Source organism: Gavia stellata, chromosome 8, assembly GCF_030936135.1.
Source record: "Gavia stellata isolate bGavSte3 chromosome 8, bGavSte3.hap2, whole genome shotgun sequence".
Classification (NCBI taxonomy): domain Eukaryota; kingdom Metazoa; phylum Chordata; class Aves; order Gaviiformes; family Gaviidae; genus Gavia; species Gavia stellata.
Genome location: NC_082601.1, coordinates 19,344,636 through 19,363,712, shown reverse-complemented (window position 1 = coordinate 19,363,712; position 19,077 = coordinate 19,344,636). Strand labels below are relative to the sequence as shown.

General features: G+C 39.7%; 1 protein-coding gene across 1 annotated transcript in view; it reads left to right on the top strand.

The window, feature by feature from the left end:
- Positions 1–19,077, top strand: part of RBMS1 (RNA binding motif single stranded interacting protein 1) — a 148,290-nt gene that overhangs the window by 70,483 nt on the left and 58,730 nt on the right. Inside the window, exon 2 of the mRNA XM_059820219.1 lies at positions 9,993–10,168. Coding sequence (XP_059676202.1) covers positions 9,993–10,168 — 176 coding nt within the window. The remainder of the gene's footprint in view (positions 1–9,992; positions 10,169–19,077) is intronic.

The following is a 19,077-nucleotide window of genomic DNA, read 5'->3' as shown; positions in this document are numbered from 1 at the left end:
CCAGCAGTTCTCTGAATAAGCCAAGCTGAGTATCTCCATGTCTCTATAGTGCTATTTTTTAACATGGTACTTAGATTCATCAACAGCAGCTTTATGAGATATACAGATTTAGCTGGACTAACCACCAAAATACAATGATGGATGGCATCTTTAATTGTTAAGAAAAGACAATGGCCTCATGAATGTTACACATTTACTACTTCATGAAATAAAAAACTTAATTACCAACACCCATAAAATATGAATTTTAACATACTGTAAATAGAAGTACTTGAAAACAGGAAGTTTTCAATCACATTGACTATTGTCTGTGGCCCCATTTGTTGGCACTGGAGGTAAAAGTTCACAACAAGTAATGACAAAAAAGGTGAACAAGGTAGCAGTTGAGCTGGAGATCTGCGTTCTTCTGATAGAAGAGTCTACAGTAAACTGCTTGTGTGATGCAGGAAAGTCTCTCTGCCAGAGCTTAGTTTCGCAGGATTCAGTTAGAGAAACGGTTACCTGTTGTCTCTTCTTTTCCTACACGGGAGCCAAAAAATACCCAGGATAAATCTAGGTGTCTCATTTACCATACATTTAAGTACCACCTGGTGGTGCTGCTTTTGGTATGTTACTTCTTCCCATTACACTATAAATGCAGTAAGAAGATAATACATATTATTTATTTTCAGATCTCAGTATGCTTGTTTCCAGATTCCATGAATAAGTAAAAATAATTGCCATTTTTCCTTTGCATTTTTTATTTTTGTTGGTTTAAATTTTTCTGTCTTAAAAGATAGGAACTTTGTATTGTCCTAATCAGAGCAGTATTTTCTACTTTGAGGTACTAGTGCACCTTCTGATCTTCAGTCTTGTTCAGGGTAACTTCACTTATTAAGCAGCGGTTAAAGCCGAAAAGGTTCAGAAGCACCATGAATTTCAGGACTGGAGAGGAGGAGGAAGCGATAGGATTGATGATGCCTTTCAGTGTGCCTCTTGCTCTGCTTCCTCCCCTCCTATGACAGTGCACGCTGAGAAGCTAATGAGTTTATTAGCTTGTGCTCCATTCCAGTCCATGCCTCACGCTCTGCTACAGCGTGCCTTAGAAAGGGAACTGCTGACCTAGACAATATTTCCTTATTTTGCTGATGAAAATACCACGTGGGATGGTGTCTCAGTCAAGATCTCTAGGCATTTGCTGCTTCTGCCTTATCCACTAAGCTGGTTGCACTGGCAGTGAAGAAAATGAGATTGTTTTGCTGTGATCTGTTTTTGACAGATCTACTCTGTCTGCTTTTTTTGTCATTTTGTTATTCTCTAGATTCTTGTAAGCTGATTGTTCAATAATTTGTTCCAGAATATTTCCGGGAATTGAAGTTGGGCTGACTGCTGTAAAATTCACTGGGTCCTCCTCTTCCCCTTTTAAAAAAAGTAAAATAAAAAATTGCAAGATGTTTGATGGCTGACAGAAGTGAAGCTATTTATGGTACTTCTATATGTGCCAGCCGCAGTTTGGCTGGACCTTTTTTCACGTCCTGGGAATTCGACAGCTTTCATGAAGTACAACAATTGCCTGAATACTTGTTCTTTTCTTTGATTTTTTTTTTTATCTGTTTTGGGCTGACACCTGAAGAGTTTTTAAATTATGGTAGTGAGTAGGAGTTTCCTGTTCAATGAATGCTTAAGCAAAGTTGTATATACAGAGCGAAGGGACTGCAATGACCTTCTAGTTTAGGGATCTCTGAACCTCTTAACGCTGTGAGCACCGAAAGACTCATCTGTCAGCATCTGCAAATGCTACATATCTGCACTTTTCCCCTTAAACCTCATAGCTGCTGCCTTTGATGCTCTAAGTAACCCTCCATATGCTTATCACTGGCACTCCTGGGCCCCACTGGAAATAGGGCCCATGCCACTATGTAGGACCTTCCTGCTGGCATATTACCCGGTGTGGCCCCTCCCCATCACACCGCCTGAGACATAAAGAGCTTACTGAGTCATATTTGACGTGGTGTCTGGCAGTACTGTTCTCTGAGCTGCCATTGAAGTGCTTGTGAGCGGTACTGTGATTTGCCAACTCTGATGTGACCATCCCTGGTCTAGTCTTATCTACTGCATGACACAGGAATTTCTAAGTTAATTGCTGTTGCAGTTGAAGCATTTCTCCTACCAACAATATCTTGGATGTTTCCTGTTGCAGAGGACATTGTAAGATTTTATATCCTGCTATTAATGTGTACCAACAGATGTGTAATGCAAGGGAGGAATTAATTTTATTATTTCTATTCAGTGTTGTGTGCTGGACTTGCTGCCTTTCAGAGACTTGCATACACCCATTAGTATGTCAGTTAAGCCTCTGAAAAGGGATGTGTTTTCTTCTAATTGCAACTTAAATCCTCAGGCTGGAACAAAAACTTGAACATAGTCTAGGGATTCAGTACCGTTTTCTCTTTGGATCTTAAGCAAAAGCCTTGGCTGGTTTCACTGAAGGAAATAAGTCTGTGTATTTATTAGAGTCAAGAAAGAAGTTGGCAGTGAATTCTTTTGTGTCTATTGCTCAATGAAGGGCTAACCACAAAAGCATGTACATGCTTTTTTGTCCAGTAGATCTCAGTAAGAAGTTCTCTTTCTTCAGTTACTTCAATATCTTGACTTTCTTTTTATATTGTTTTAACATAGACTAGCTGTTGGATTGCTGCAGCCTGTTCAAATTTCAAAACTAGAACTGAAGTATTTTGCTTTAGATGAGTCTATAATTTTGTCATGGCTAGGACATGGTACCAGTGTATTGCTTCAGAGGATTGTCCAGGGAATCCAGGTGTGAAACTGAGAGGGAAGAGGATGCTGTGATTCATGACGAGCAAGCAGAAGGGAGAAGGGTTGATAGCTTCTGCAAAGGAACAGGGACATAGGCCAGTTCAGTGCTTCATCTCTCTCTTTTGTGACACCTTTTGTGCTGGGGTGTGGCTAGTTTCATGTATCCAGCACCTTTTATTTGTTTCTGGACTGGGCGAGTCAGTCAGTGGAGCACTTAAAAAATCCCTGAGAGGGCATGAAGTCAATAGAGTAGGGGAGCTCCTGGGTACTTTGAAGCTTTTTCATTGTCACTGAGACTTTAGAAGAGTTACCTGAATCAGGAGGAGCTTCCTGCATCCATTGCTTGCTCTGTTGGTGCAACCTCTCCTGCTGTCTCAGAGTTAGAGATCTCTTTTTTTAGTAATAATAATAATAATGAAAAAACCCATATTCTTGGAGAAAAAACTGTTCGGTAGCATCAGCATGGGTTTTGTCATATACTTCAATGTGGCCAGGATTATCCTCCCACTTTTTCAACTGTCTTCATAAAAAGGAAATACGTATTTTTGGAGCTTTGTTTCATTACTAGCAGAAAATTGCTGTTGCATTAAGCTTTAATATATATAATTTAAATAATATTGGTTCCATCTCCTGTAAAAATACAGGAATGTGACATTTTGAAACAAGCTGGAATGGTTTACTTCTGTACTTACTGTTAGTAATCGTTGCTTTCTGGTGAGAACAAATTTAGTCCTGTTACGTTACTGTGAAGGATGGTTTGTCCTTTCATCATCCTGAGGAAAACAAAGCAAAATAGCTGTCAGTGGGGAGAGAGCTTGGGTTATAATCAGAATAGTCTAGGGATGAAATTATTAGGAGCATCTGAGCTGTGACTGAGGGTTTATGCTAGACTTTGTCTTGTTTATTGCTGATAGAGCCATTCTCCATGAAGATCATTTAAAAAGGAAGCCAAGAAAAGCACCTACTCACTCCTGCATTTCTGTGTTTCAAGCAAGGGCTTCTTAAATGGCCCAGGAAAAAGGTGTATTGACTGCTTCCCTGGATTTTGCTGGAAATCTTTCTTACTGGCAAGATGGTTCAAATTATTAGTTGAAACACCATGGACTTGAGAAGAAAGACAATACTAATTAAAAAAAAAAAAAACAGTCAAAGTGAACATAACTTTTCTTTTTTACTTTCATAGATAAGTGATGATATCCATCTATGTTTTTGTTTCCTTTTATTTCCTTTTAGTATGGAGAAGACTGTCATCTGTATTTAGAAAAATAGTTTTCATAGGACTTGGCTGAAACATACAGGCAAGAAAAAGGGCATAACCCTCTTTTTATCTTGCAAAGCTCCTCTTAAAACTTGTGTTAAGGAATAAAACTAAAGCTGAGGGCCTTCCCCCCTCTCCCCCGTTCAGTGTGGTTTTCTCCCTTTTTTTTTTTTGAGTACTTGATTCTCAACCTATTTATTGCAGTCTATTATTATTGTAATGCCAGCTGTAGTATTTTGGGCATAATTCTTCCATGCCAAGGTACGGAAGGTTCAGAGAGCTTTTTGGGAGAAACCCAGGGCTGAATCTCCAGGTGCTTCTGGGCTGTCTGTGATACTTCATAACAGGGAGAGTCTCTGCTTGATGCCAGCCTCCACCCACCAGGTCCTACCTCCTCCCAAGCACCTAGTTGTTTCTGCTGCACGTGGCTGGAGCACCAACACCCATCTTCACTATCTAAAGGAAGATGGAAGAGGCTTGGATCATGGGTGTGCAAATAGCTCTGTATGATCACAAGACATGGTATCTGTGGTCTCAGCCTTATGAAGTAAACCAGACCCTGCTGCAGTAGTCCCGTTGACTCTTGCAGCGTCACTGTGAGACCATGGTCTTTACCCGTGCAAAGAGAAGTTAAGGTCAGTGGTCTAAAGGAGGAAAAGGGGGCAGGTCTCAGGGTTTTTCCCTCCTGAGGAGATTTTCAACAGGAGTCTGGAGGACCCAGCTTCTGAGATGCTCTCTGCACTTTATACTGGTCTCATCCTGAAAATGCTTAGAAAGCAGCTGACTTGCTGAATCTTCCTGTGACAAGTGCTGACAGACTGAAGAACAACAGTCGGAGAACCTACCCTAAGGCAGGAGATGTGAATACAGCAGCAGCAGATCTTTCTGTTTCTACTGGTTGACTCACATCCACTGAGAATTGGACTTGGAGAGGCCTCCAGAAATTCAGTTTTGCTTGCTATAACAGTTCAGACATGATGATGGAAACCATGGAATAGAATAGTGCAGGACACTCAAAATGGCATCTCCACGACAGCCGTCAGTTTGCAGGCTTAGACTGAGTGAGTAAGGTTTAATGTTTCCTTATCTAAAGGAAGGTGATAAAGCAACTGTCTTCATCAGTGAACAGTCATTTCTGTTAAACATTTGGAGTTCTTTCTGTTTGGGACATGATTTTATTCCAAACAACCTCCTGTTTCCCAAGTTGTACACTAGGTGTGGCAGTGTCTTGCTTTACTAGATGTGGCATCTTCTATTTTCCTGAGCCCTTGCTTTCATTGTGCATGTAAAGCTCTGTGTTCAGTAGATTAATAAATAAAGAAAAAATCAACCCCTGATTTAATCCAGAAATTTTCCAGATTCATGTAATTCAATACTTTTTATCACTGTTGCACACATCCACACAAATGTATGGTAATTTTTATATCAATGCCAGTTGTTGAAGGTGCTGTTTTGAAATGGTGTCTAGTGAAATCAGGGAGGTTAGGCAAAGTCAGGCAGGGTAAGCAGGCACTTGAAGCTTAATCACCTGAACAAAACGAGGCAAACGCCAATGACTAGATTTTGAAACTATGAGATGATCCAAGTAGCAGTTCAGGCTAAATAAGATAGTTAATCTATGCTGTAATTTATGCTTTGAATTTGGAGTAGATGTATGAGAACTAATGATGTTAAAAGTCACAGTATTTTTCCTATCAGGAATTTTAGCTGGGCGAAGGAACTCCTAATTAAATGCTAGCGTGTTACATAATTTCATAGACATGCTTTGTGTCATAAAAGTTAGAGACTTAAATGGATTGCTACCATAATAATCACACTCTGTTTTGGGACAGTCTCTATCCAAGTTACCTTCTGCTTGTTGGAGTTTCCTTGGAATTCTGTAGTTTGAAGGCAGCAAGGATCAGTACCTCTCAGCTCCCAGGTCAAAGGAATTTCTCAGGGTTGTTCCGTTCTGTTTTGGTTGGGTGTTTTTTTTTTAATGTGTTTTTTTCCTGTTGACAGCGAAGAGATTCTTCTCCTTGGCAGGCAAAATCCTGCTCTGAGTCATTTCCAGTCCTTAAGCATAGAGTGGTTTATAAGAAAGACAGGAATGGTTTGTATAAAGATGACTATATTCTCCTGTTGTTTTTCAATACTTGTGATTATTCCTGTTTGGGTTTTATATCGAGAAGAAAACACAGGCAGGCAGTTTTCCTTGATTTAAGGCACTCCACGGGGCCTGTTCTGTCACTGAGCTTTTCCTTTTCCTAACAAGTACCTGTGGTTTTCCCACTGCTGCGGTCGGGCTGTGGAGGTCTGGAGGGAAGGTCCCTCAGAAATCAGGCAAGGGTGTTGAGGGCTCCTCACAGCTGGCTCCAGAATGGGATGGGTTGATCATACAGCATATGGGATGGTTATTCTGTCACTGGCCTTTTTTGCTTGGATGTTTGTTGAAGGTGACAGGTAGGAAACTGCTGTGGAGAAAGAAAAATTGCTAATTGCCTTTGGGAGTGAAGACTAAGGAGGAAATGGCAAACCAGTGCAAAAATGGTATTTCTTGTGAACAGGAATATTGTCACAAGAAATAATGGTCTGTTACTTTATTCCTCCTCTACTTGTGTTCAGTGTTTTAATTTAAGATTCAATTATTAAAAAGAAAAATTAATGAATGTGGTTTTATGTATGTTACATTATTGCAAATGGTTGTGAAGTCCATATGATAAAATCTTAAAACAGCTTTTGATATGACTTTGCAGCAGAGACTACAGTTTGTAAAAGAAAACTTTTCAAAATTGATTTCAGGTTTTATAAAAAGCTTTCCGTTAATGTTCGTGAAAGCTGTTTCTAAACAAACAACCCCAAACTTTGGCCAGGTCTCCACTGCAGAACGTCTTGCCAGCGAGCACTGTATCAGCCAGGGGTGTGGAAAGAAGTCATACATCCTCGCTGACATCGCTACGTTGGCAAAACCCCAGGTGTGGATGCAGCTGTGCCGGCAGAAGAGAACTTTTATCAGCTTAGCTTATGTCGTTTGGGGAGGTGATGCAACTATGCCAGCAGAAAAACTCTTCTCTTGGCATGTGCTGTCAGCGTAGGAGGGGCTCTGCCAGCAGAGCTGCTGCAGCCAGGCTCTGCACTGCAACGAGCCTTTTGCAGCAACTGCAACTGGGGAAGAAAAGCCCCTTCGAACAAAAGAGAGACTTCTATAATTTAGTTTTTGTAAGTAGTCATCGATGAGGAACAGAGCGGAAAGAGTGCTTCCAATTTTAAAATTAAGTTTTAATGTAAAAAAATGTGTTTAAGTCGTATGGCTTTAAGATGTCACTGGCCCTTTATTGGTTGTCTGTGTGTCGTTGGGTTGCAGGGTTTGAGAGCTGCAGTACGCCCAGCATCGATGTTTTGTAAAGCCTTTAAGGCTGGTAAAGGCACATGTTTCTGTGGAAGCACTGAAAAACCTTCTGTCTGTAAATGCAGGAAGACAACTGTAATCACATTTACATTCCCATCATATTTGGATGTGACCACTAGCACTAGAGCATCTTCATGTTTAAATAAAAGTTTAAATTACTCAGAATGGAGCGTTTATGTTTTACCGGAAGACAGAGTTAGGATTTCTTCTCTCTCAACACACACACACGTATATACACACACACACACACACATTTTCCTCTCCTGCCTTTGGCCAGCTGGTGACAAGATTTTACAAAACTCCAGTTCTTCATAATGTAGAAAAACAAAGATTTTAAGGGAAAAACATTGTAAGAAGTAAAAGCAAAACCAAACCAAAGATACTGAAAAACAGGATAGAGGCTTTTAGTCTCCAATAGTAATTACCAGTTGAGATGAAGACTGGTACATGTATGTTGACTTTTATGGCAGCTGTACATGCATGCACGCGGGAAGTGCATGTTTGGAAACCTTGAACAGAGCAGTTGTGCACTTGATCACTGTGTGCGTTTTGAGAACACTGCTGAAAGCTTTTTGAAGAGAAGAATAGCACCGTGCCAGACTAAGTTTGTTCAGTTTGTTATGAAAATGTTTTGAAACTAGTTGCTCTGTCATTCTACGTTGCTTGTAACCCTAAAAATAATTGCCTGGCGTTACTGGAAGCAGAACGGTCTGACAGCCTGACTTGCGCTGCTATAGTTAAAATCCGTCAATGTTTCCATTACAAACTTGGAGGGATGGTTTAATCTTTTTCCCATTTTTAAATCATGCCTGGAAGAAATTCTAGATCAGTGCTTCAACTCCAAGTATCAAATCTCTTCCAGAAGATTTATGTTTCTAAAAATCTTTATTTAAAAACAAACAAACAAACCTCCAACCCTATGGCAATGAAATCCTGATATTCAGTTTTGAAATGTTAAATGATCAGGAATATATTTCATTCTTTATGGTAATTTTCAGTTCAATAAAATTAGGCAACAACAATTTCTACATATCAGTGTTGACTTTTATAGTGAGTGTTGCAGTTTGCTGTTCCAGGCTATTATTGCTGCATAATAAACTTTGCAATATGCTGAATTGGAAGATTTCAAAACCTTCCTAAAGAAACACATAATTAGCATAAAGTATCTGATATAAGGCATGCCTTTGTACTTTTCTCCCACTCACAATTTCATTCCAATTTCCCGAGGTTATCTCCAAAATAGTTTCACTTTTCTTGTGTGTTAAGGCTGTAGTTCCATGGATGCTTTAAACCGAAGTAAACTGTAATCCCCTCCACACTCCTGTTCCCTGCCTTGTGACAGCCAAAGCTTTTGCGTAGCACAAAACCACATGTGGTGAACCAGATCAGGGAAGAGAATTTTTTTGATTCAGGCTGTGGCCGCACAACAGTTTGTACTAGTCCAAAGAAGAGGGTGGCACTGGGGCAGGAACAAGTGAGTCTACACTGACATCTCACTTCATATTCCACTTTATTTTTTTGGTTTTTTTCCCCCCATGGCACCCTTCCTCTGCAGTTCACAGGGCTGCTATGAGCTTCTCGAGCTGTGGAGGCTCAGGCTTTTGCAGGAAAGGGGCTGCCCGCAGCTGATTCGTTTTGTCAGTGAAAAACTTGTAGTCATGAGACTTTTACTGGCAACTTTAGTTCTCTAATACATTTGTTAAAGTATTCCTCTTTTACAACACCACAGACCTGTTCATAATACTTTCTGTACAGTGTCCTGCTATACTGTTGTTACTGCAAATTTTCTCTAGGACATTTTTATGTTCTGTTAGGGCCTGATTTTTAGGAACAATATCATTAGATACCTTGAGGACTAGGCAGAAGTGCTTATGTGCTTATCTCCTTTTGAAACTTGAATTTTTTTGCCATTTTACAGAATCTTTTTCTTGACACTTTTGAAATAATCCACAAATACTGAAACCAGTGGCAGTATGAAAGTTCTGCCAAGGCACACAATTAATTTAAAGTCTGGTCCTTAAGCTGTCTGTGCTCCCTATCTTTAAAAAAACAATAGCAGTATTGTATGAAGTACTAAAAGCCAGAAGAGATACAAAAGAGGCTTCTAATGATTTTTATATTTCTGGATAGATTAAGGAAATAGCACAGTCTTTGTGTCTGCCACAATAATTAATTTACGATGTGAAATAGTCATAGTGATGTAAACTTAGTTTATACCTGCTGGAACCTAGAGGAACAGTATCTCTTATTTCATTTGCACATCAGATGCCACAATGAAGAGTGATATAATCCTATGAGTAATACTCAGCAGAGGTTATATATAATTTAAGCCTGTGTCATGCATTGAGGGTGCTTCAGATGGTGGTTAGGTATATTAGAATGTGCCCTGAATCCTGTCCCAAACGTGGTGTGAAAGTAGGTGTATTTAAAACACATGAGTAAGTACATAGAGATTTAACACAGCACTCCAAACGGTAAACAGGCTAGAGCTAAATGTGCATGCTGCGATTACTATCTATAGTTTACTCTAACGTGCTTTTTCCTTTGCAGCAGTCCATTGTACCAGCCCACCCAATGGCTCCTCCTAGTCCCAGCACCACCAGCAGTAATAACAACAGTAGTAGCAGCAGCAACTCAGGATGGGATCAATTAAGTAAAACAAACCTTTACATCAGAGCACTGCCTCCAAACACCACCGATCAGGACCTGGTAAAATTATGCCAACCGTAAGTACTACGCTTAAATATAAATTATAATGTCATACCTTAAAAGCTTATAGTAGGTTTACAAAACAAGTGTTTGGATTATGAGGGAAGAAAAACAGATTCGTAAATAAAAATCCTTGTGCTGCTGTAGTATGATGGCAAGTTTCATCTTCCCTGGCAATCAGAAGGAAAAGAATGAGTTTGGCACTTTGGAGAAGCAAAGAAAGCTGAAGTATAGTGGTGAATAGAAGCAACCCATTGCTTTAGTAAAAATTATGATCACCCCTACTGCTGCCTGATGCTGTTGAAATCACAGATAAATGAAAATCAACACCTGAAGGTGAAACTTGCTATTAAGAACTTGCAGTAGAGGGTCTCCTCTGTTCACTACTAAGATAATCTGTTGGTACAAACTCCTCGAGTAATTGTTCTGCATCACTGTAAATTACAGTGTGCATTTGAATGCTTATCCTAGTTTCAGACTAATTTATGTTGGCTGTACATTACTGCACAATTATATTTATGATTAGAAATAGCTGATCTGCGTAAGAATCCTCTCTTGTGGCTGGAGTTCCAGGTAGACTTGGCTTAGCAGAATGTTTTCAGGTGATGTTGTTAACATGAGATTTTTTTTTGCTTGTGTGAGTTTTTGGGTTTGTTTTTAAATTTTTACAGCAGCACATGCTTTTTAGTTTATAGTTACTTTCAAATGTGGGTCAGATGTCAAGAGACTGTGCAATTATGTTGTTTATACACTGTTTAAAATCACCTTTCTTAAATGTTTTACTGAATTTTAAAAATCCTTAGTACTTCTGAAATTCATAGTGCACTTTCTGAATTATTTTGAAATCAAAAGTACTTAGTTAAATTTTCAATACTACCTGTAAGGAAAACCCCAAATCTCTCTTGAATGAATGAAGAATCATTAAGATTTGTATATAACACTACTGTCTGAGATTCTCTAAGTAATTTTATGTTCAATTTAGCAGATAAGTAACTACGAATATACAAAAATACATACCCAAGATCACAACACAAGTTAGCAAAATAGCTAGGAAAACCTGTAAGTCTTGGATCCCAGCTTATATGAGATGCCTTTGTTTTTGAATATTGCTGATTCCTAATTTATGGAGAAGAATTTTTTTTCTCTTTTAAACAAAACTTGGTCTTTCAGGATAGTAGTCACTATCAGTCATCTTAGTATTATAATAAAACGAACTTGGTCTTGACCAAATGGAAAATTTTTTTCTTTAATTTTCCCAACAGCAAATGAAATCCTTGTGTATTACAGAAAAGAGAACAGATTATCATTCTGTGAAAAGATTCATTGATAAATTAAACATTTTTACAGTTTCCTCTGTGACAATGACCTCTCATCACTTGAATTTTAGTTGCAAATGCATGTTTTACAGAAGTGGATTTTTCCTTCCCATTTTTGTCTTTTGAACGGATGAAGAAACCTTGGCCTGCTCACTCATGTTATATTAGGACAGAGTTGTGAGGTTATTTTGCACTGGAGCCGCCCAGTAACTACTATTTGTGCAGTGGTTACTATAGCTCCTTAATCTCTTTCTGAAGACATTTTGGTTTGCCTAGTCTTAGATGTCATCTATGCGTGAACATCCTAGAAAAAATACGTTCGATAATTTGTTGTAACCGGTCCTTTTCCTCTTGGATAGCCAAGGATTGCAGTTCTGTTGTTGTTGCTGTTCAATATATAATTGTAGTTGGAACAGCGTGAATTTTGCAAATAAAGAAAAGGCAAGAACCGCAGCCATGAAGTTATTAAATCAATTCTGACATGAATTTACAGACTTGGAAGGTCATGGTGTTTCTTCCTGTGAGATATTTCTCTCCAAAATGTCTTACTTGGGAGGAAAGGAGGCCCTGTCTCAAAATTCTCCATTTCTGCTGAGGACCCAAGTGAGATGTCCAGAAATTTTAGGCTTGGAACATCTTTCAAAAATCTGGGTAATCTATTAAGGGCCTTAGACTTCTCTGCCAACATAGCCCCTTAGCAACTAACTTGATGCTGCAATAAGGTAGAAATGACAACACTCTCTCCTTGTTCGCAGGAGCTCAGTAATCCACTTTTAATAGAGTATGGAAAGTTTCAGATGCAAAATGTTTCCTTCCTACAAATCTGCCTAAACTTCCAGAACATAGAGGGCAAGATATTCTTGAAAGTGAACCTGCCATGTTCATTGTTTAAGCTGAGACAATACAAAATAAATGGGGAATAAAATCTTGGACACATAGAAGTCAATGAAGAAACTGCTGTTTACTCCAGACCACTGAAATATTTTCATGAGCTCTTTCCGAATGCCTAAGATTTTACTGGGACACTTTAGAGTAATTTTAGCTCCTTTTCCCCATATAGGGTGGATCTTGCCATCCTAAGAGGGTGTCCACTGGAGTGCTTGATGCTGAGAATGGACAGAAAGGCTGCTCTGCATATTGTAGAAATGATCTTGCTAGCTAGCAATAAGCAGTTTTCAGTGGATGTACAGAAAAAGGTCACTGGCTTTTGTTTTATATCTTTTGGCTGTTGTCAGACAAGACAGAAGAACACTTGTGGCTTGAGGAAATAATGGTTGAAAAACATCATTGTCACTACAAATGCCAGAAACATCCCATCGGCACAGATTTTCCCTCTGATCATCATGGACTTGTATCATGTATTGTACTGAAAAGTTATTTTCAGAGATGGTTATTGTAGAGAAATATTGCTTTCAATATAATCTCTCAGAATACAAGGTAGAAAAATCTACAGAGTTCGTGTGTGTGTGTGTGTCTGGTTATACAGTGACTTTTATTTGCTTTAGTTGATATGTTTGCTTTAGTTCTTGCTCACAAAGAGCTAGCAGTGCTAATTTTGGCCATGTTTTTATTTTGATTAATTATTTCTGGTGAATTACTAGAGAAACCTCTTATCAAATTATACAAGTGTTGGGCTTGCTTTCCTGTTGTAGCACAGCTGCGCGGTATTTACAAACACAGTTAGCAAACGTTCACCATTTTTGTGGAAAAGTACTTTCCTGGCAAGAGTGCGATTCGCCAGTATATGTCTCTACATATCTGCTCACCACCTTCGTCAGCTTGGTTCTTTCTAGTGCTCTATTAGGTGAAGCTTTCTCCTCTTTTCCAAGATGAAAAGAGCATATTATAATTTTGTTGTGAAGGCTTACCTAGGAGTACAGCTATTTTCAGACAGTATTATTGGCTTTTGTGTGGGAAATGAAGCTGCCACGTTTCTGAATAGTTCATTCAAACCTGAACCTGCTACTCCAGTTCTGCTTTGGGAAAACAAATTTCTTCATATCACTTGCGCCAGAGGCAGAAGTGTGGGGAAGAATAAGGTAGGTATTATGTTTGTCGCAAGGATGTCTTAACAGCCAGCCCAGAAACAGGGCCTGGAGTGTCAGGGGGACACCATGTGAGTCAGTCCTGGCCGTAAGAGCTTTCCATTAGGTATGTAAGGGTAGGCAAAGCAGTCGACGCAGTGGCACACAGACACTGTCTTTTCCGTGGGAGGCTAGAGAGGAGCCATCAGCTAAATAGAAGGGCAAGAGCAGAGGAAAGGAGAAATGAGAGTAATGAGCCGATGAGCACGGTTTGGGGAAGCCTGCAGGAAGATGCCTGACTCCGCTGTGCCATTTCTTTTCCCAAACCATGTAGTGCCATTGCTTGAGCTCTGCTGTACTGAGCAAACCTTTGCCATGAAGTGCTGGTTTTGCAGGGCTGCTGGAGTGGTGTTAGCCTCAGCCATGCCTAATTATACTCCCTTCCCCTGGCATGGCTATCAATACTTGCTTGATGTGCCTCCTTCAGCTGTTGTGTTGGCTTTTTGCTTATGAATACATTATTTAGGCTTTAATTGTACTTCCTTATTTGGTGACTGTTAGACAGTCATTTCTTGTAGCTTATTTAATATCTGTATCTGAAGATGCAAGATTAAATCCATTCCAGTTTTTCACTGGAATTGTTGAGACTGCTTATGTGATTAGGGACTTAAGCGATTACGTCTTGGGAGATTCAGCTAGGAGTTTCTAACTTGCTTTGACACATTTTCTAGGTGCTTTCCAGACTGTCACTAAGCGCTGTGCTTCGTTGTGGACGACCTTTATGCCCAAGCCACATGGTTTCAAAGCCCTGTGCTTTCCATCATCTTGCTTATGATTGACTTACTAGTCTGCAGCATGGCATCTCTGTAATGCTGATTTTTTTCAGAGACCTCCTTTTGTGCTATTTACATCATTAAAGGAGGATGATGAAGCAGACCCTTCATCCTCCTGACAAACCCCAGTCCCGGGGTGAGACTTCAAGCTTTGAGGCTTAACCCAGGTCTCCCCCATTCAGTTCAGCATAAATCATCACGCCAGCCCACCCTTTGGTGTGCTCCCTTCCAGGCTGTTTGCTCATACCGTGTCACTCGTATCGAGCTGTTTGTAGTCTATATGATGTTTTTTTTGAAATCTGTTTTTGCTCTGGACAGTTTCACTTAAGCCTTCCCCCTTAAATTATTGCTGTATGGTTGTAATGCGGGTTTTTAATGGGATTACAATTAGGAAAGCAGCTGGTTTAAGGTAACAAAGTTAGTGATATAATTACCACGACAGACGTTGTTCTGTGCCAGGATGGTCGGAACACAAAAACAGACCCTTGTAGCGGCTGCCTTTGCTTATGTGTGTTGGGAAATGGTGTTTCTTGCTGAAAGAGTATTTTAAGGATTCCTTCCTAAATATTCAGCATCATGAACACAAGCATAGCTAAAGCTAATGGCAGGCTAATGGTGGATTTGAAACATTTGAGCCAGGCCTGCTCTACAGCTTTGTTTCCACAGTATGGGAACTTTTTTTTGTGGTTGCATGCTCTAATGTTTGCCTGTTTTGGGGCAAGAGCCCCTAAAAGTTGTTTCAATTCCCTGCTCTTAAGAAAACACACATTTTTATTAAGTCGTGTGACAGCCATTAGCATATTAATGTTTCCATGTTCTTTGCTTGCTGTGTAATTGTGACCTCTCCCCATACTGCCATTTCCCTTCTCCTTCAAGTATACTCAGGAGAGAGAAATGGTGAACTGGAGCTCCAACACTTAGTGTGGCAGGGACCTGTCATCACTGTGGTCAGTTAAGAGCAAGAAAGCTGCTAATTTTACTCAGCGTATCTCCTTAGAGAAAGGACATGGCTGGACTTGAGGAAATAGTTTGACTGCCTTTTGCATTTAACTCCTTGGGAGAATGGTCTGGGCAGGTCACTGGTGCTCAGTTCAGTCTCAGGAAATGCCTGTAGCACGTGAATACAACCCCTTTAGATAGATGGTGCAATACGGGGAAGCGGAATGGAAGATTTCAAAGCTAACTTCTCCAATTTTTTTAAAGTATTTTCTCTCCTTTCTCTTTTATTCTCCATTTTTCTTGCATTTTTCTTTCATGGTTTGTCAGCTGCAGTGAAATATTGCATTCATAATTATGTGGAATATGATTTCATGTCATGTAATCAAGTGTGATACATCAGTGTCTCTGAAACTGTTCCCTTTGAGATCAGTGTTAATACCGATTATACTGGAGCAGGAGCCTATCTATTGTTCTTACTTTCTTAGGGTGGAAAGAAGTCCTCTACAAATTAATTCTTTTAGAGGTTTATGTATGCGTGTTTTAAAATAGTATTATTGCATACATGTCTCTATAAATAACACCAGGTTTACAGTATATCATTTGCTTGCAGGAGGAAGTAGATTCTTTAGCAGTTGAGCAGTATGTGATTTGTTATGTTCAGCTTTATGTTGTATGGTACCAGCACCATCTTTTTCTTTATTCCTTCTTCAGGCACTGTGGCATGGTTTGGGTTTTGTGTAATCTGCAGTAGAATTCCCTTAATGGTGCTTTTTAATCCGGTTTTGCACTTCAGAGCAAACATAACACCAAGAATGGTGAAGGTATGTTCCCTAGATGTAATAACTGATTGTGCCAGTACTGTGTTGCCTGTGCAGGCACACGTTGTATGGAACACAGTGCAGTGCTGCAGAGAAACACCCGCCGTAACCTCGGGACCAGGTTTTAGATAATCTCACTTGTGTTCTGCCCAGCTGATGCACCTGGTTTCTCAGCTAGACAAACTGCCAGAGGAGGAGTTGCGTGCCAGTATGGTATGTAAACCGGCTCTGCTAGCTTCTGTCTTAGCTGATGATCTTTTAAGAGGTTGCTGTCAAAAGTAAGTGTCCCATTTCTACATCTGAGAAGAAATCATATTCAGTTTTGTATGTCCCTTTTGCCAGATGCACTGGAGAGATGTAAGTCTGACGTGGAGGTTGAAATGCTCCTTTTTGTTAGGGCTTGACTTCCACAGTCAGTGGTGAGGCATTTGCGTGGTATACCATGGGAATTGTGATTGGCCTGGAGATGTGCTGTTTGGGTTTAAATAGTCATTTCCTTTATTTTTTAGCAAGTGCTTTCAGCAGTCATGTTATGAAACGTCTAGCCTGGCATGCTATGAAGGAAGACTCTCTATCTTCCCCTCAATATTTGCACTTTAATTAGGCAGACATAAAATTCAGACAGCTTTACATTCGCCATCAAATGAAATCCACGCTGAAATCCTCTCTGAGGAGTTCCAAAGTATTTTTTTCTACAATAATGCCTTCCCGTAGAATGTCATTAGGGAGCCATATGTATTTTTGGGGAAATGATAATTGAGAAAAAAGTAAAAAAAAGTTGTCTTCTGGAGTCCTATCCTCTTGATGCAGACAGTCTCTTGAGATGCCTTGAATTTAAAACAAACACAGTTTTAATTTTCTCTTTCTATTTTGTGATTAAGCAAAGACTGAAGTTTTTCGAACTCAGTATGTCATTTAGCCTAACAGTGTTCAGCAGTTCCCCTCAGTACACCCCCTTAAAAAAGAAGCAATCTGAATACAAATGTACTGAGGAGCTCTGTGTCTGCGTTGTGGTCGCAGATGCGGGGACCCAGCGATTGCACAAGCTTCATCTCCCACAGGAGATGAGAGTTTTGTTGCAGTGTGGGGCCAGAGGTGAGGTGATCCCATGGAATTTCCTCTAGGAAGTGGGGGCGAGGGAGGAGAGGAGAGTGGAAGGAATGTTTCAGCCACAGCTGCTTGTAAAAGAAGCAGTAGGAAAACAGATTGGTAACAGTTACCGCCATCGAAGATCTCTTGTTGGAAAGCAAAAAGCTGATTTGGTAGCGTGGGGCCTGTAAAATCTGTGAACGTTTACAAGTCTGCAGGTATTTGTTGTACGGAGATGCAACTCTTGTTCCCTATCGAAGAGCCCCAGGAAAAGTGTGTCCCGTGGCAGCTGGTGGAATGCCTTTGATCAGGGTCCCGGTCCCGAGCTTCCCTGATGGCAGGGGCCGACTCAGATGGGAGGCGATAGCACCACAGTTATTCAAAGGAATAACCAGTAATCCAAGAACATTTGAAGGGGATTGTTTAATTTGGTGGACTACTGAAAATGTTGATGAGTACTAATCAGGCTCTTTCGTGGGTTCCGTGATGTCAAAAATTGTCCCTTCTGTTAGAGACTGCTTAGGCAGGCAACTCAGAAACAGTTTCAAAATTGAATCAGCTTAGGCTCTAAGTTGATTTCTGCCCCAGCATGCTTACATTAAACTTGCCCTTTTTCTCAGGATACCATTCAGCGTAGAAAGCAGGATCAGTATTTGCAAGCAGATTCTTATATCTAATGTCTAATATCTCATGTGGTTTCATGTAACGGTTGGAAATCTCATGAAGTCTTGACTTTGTTTGCTAAAGGTTAGTTCTGCTTAGCTCTGATTTCTGTAATGTTAACTCCTTGAAATGAAAAAACGAGCCATCTGATGTTGACACATTATAAGACCAGTCATCTTTTGGGTAACCTTTCAGCCTTCCCCCCCCTCCTTGTTGCCAAGCTGCATTTAGGGTTAAGAAGGTAACACCCCCAAATTGTATGCAACCCAGATAATAAACATCCATAGCAAACATAAATTCAGATCCTGCTACCTCCAACGAAACGTGTAATTGAGGAAAAAAAGGCAGAAAAACTAGTGCTTATCCTTTCCCACAACCTCTACCCTAAAATTCTACTCTATCTTGACATTCAAAAAATGCAGCTGCCTCAGTTCAGTTTGAGCAGTGCCTTACTCAAGACTCAGATCAACCCTGCAGAAAATTAGGTATCTAAAGGGCTGCTGGGAGAAGAATTAACATTTGATCATTTAAATATCTAAGCTTTGCAGATAGATGTTCAGTACCTGGAATAAAAGGCAAATTTTAATTTGAATGTTGGTAATGTTATGATACATGGACACAGAGCAAAAAACACCAATGAAAAACACAAAAAGAGAAGACTTTGATTTGGGGTCTGTTTTGACAATGTTACTAGTACAAATATTCCACTTGAAATAACCTGTGTGGGTTGAGTTAATCATTAACAGAATCAATTTCGGTGGAAGAAATATGTTCTGATTTGTACTCCTATCCTGCCTCTTCCATTTCCATTTCTTCTTTTACTTACTTTAATCTCTTATTGTCCCAAAAGAGTAAAAAATTCGTAATCTGTTGCTTTACTGCCACAAGAGGAATCCCCCAAGATAAACACTGTGTGTTATTTCACCATTTTTTTGAATATTAACAATATATATTAATAATACATTTAATTAATTGATCATTTTGGCCATCTTAATTGGGTTATATTAGCCCAAAATGTGTGTTCTTTTTAAAAGTTTGTTTTCTTTATTCTGTGCAGTTGTGTAATTGTACATACTACCTTTTAAAAGACAGTATGGATCAGAATTTTTGTCTAGGAGGACATTATTGACTTAAGGCCTTACACATTCTTTATCAGTATTTCAAAATCCTAGTGCTGCTTTCTGGCTTAGATATAGTCACTAACAAGCTTTCACAAGTCTTATCAAAATATCAGCAATTATTCT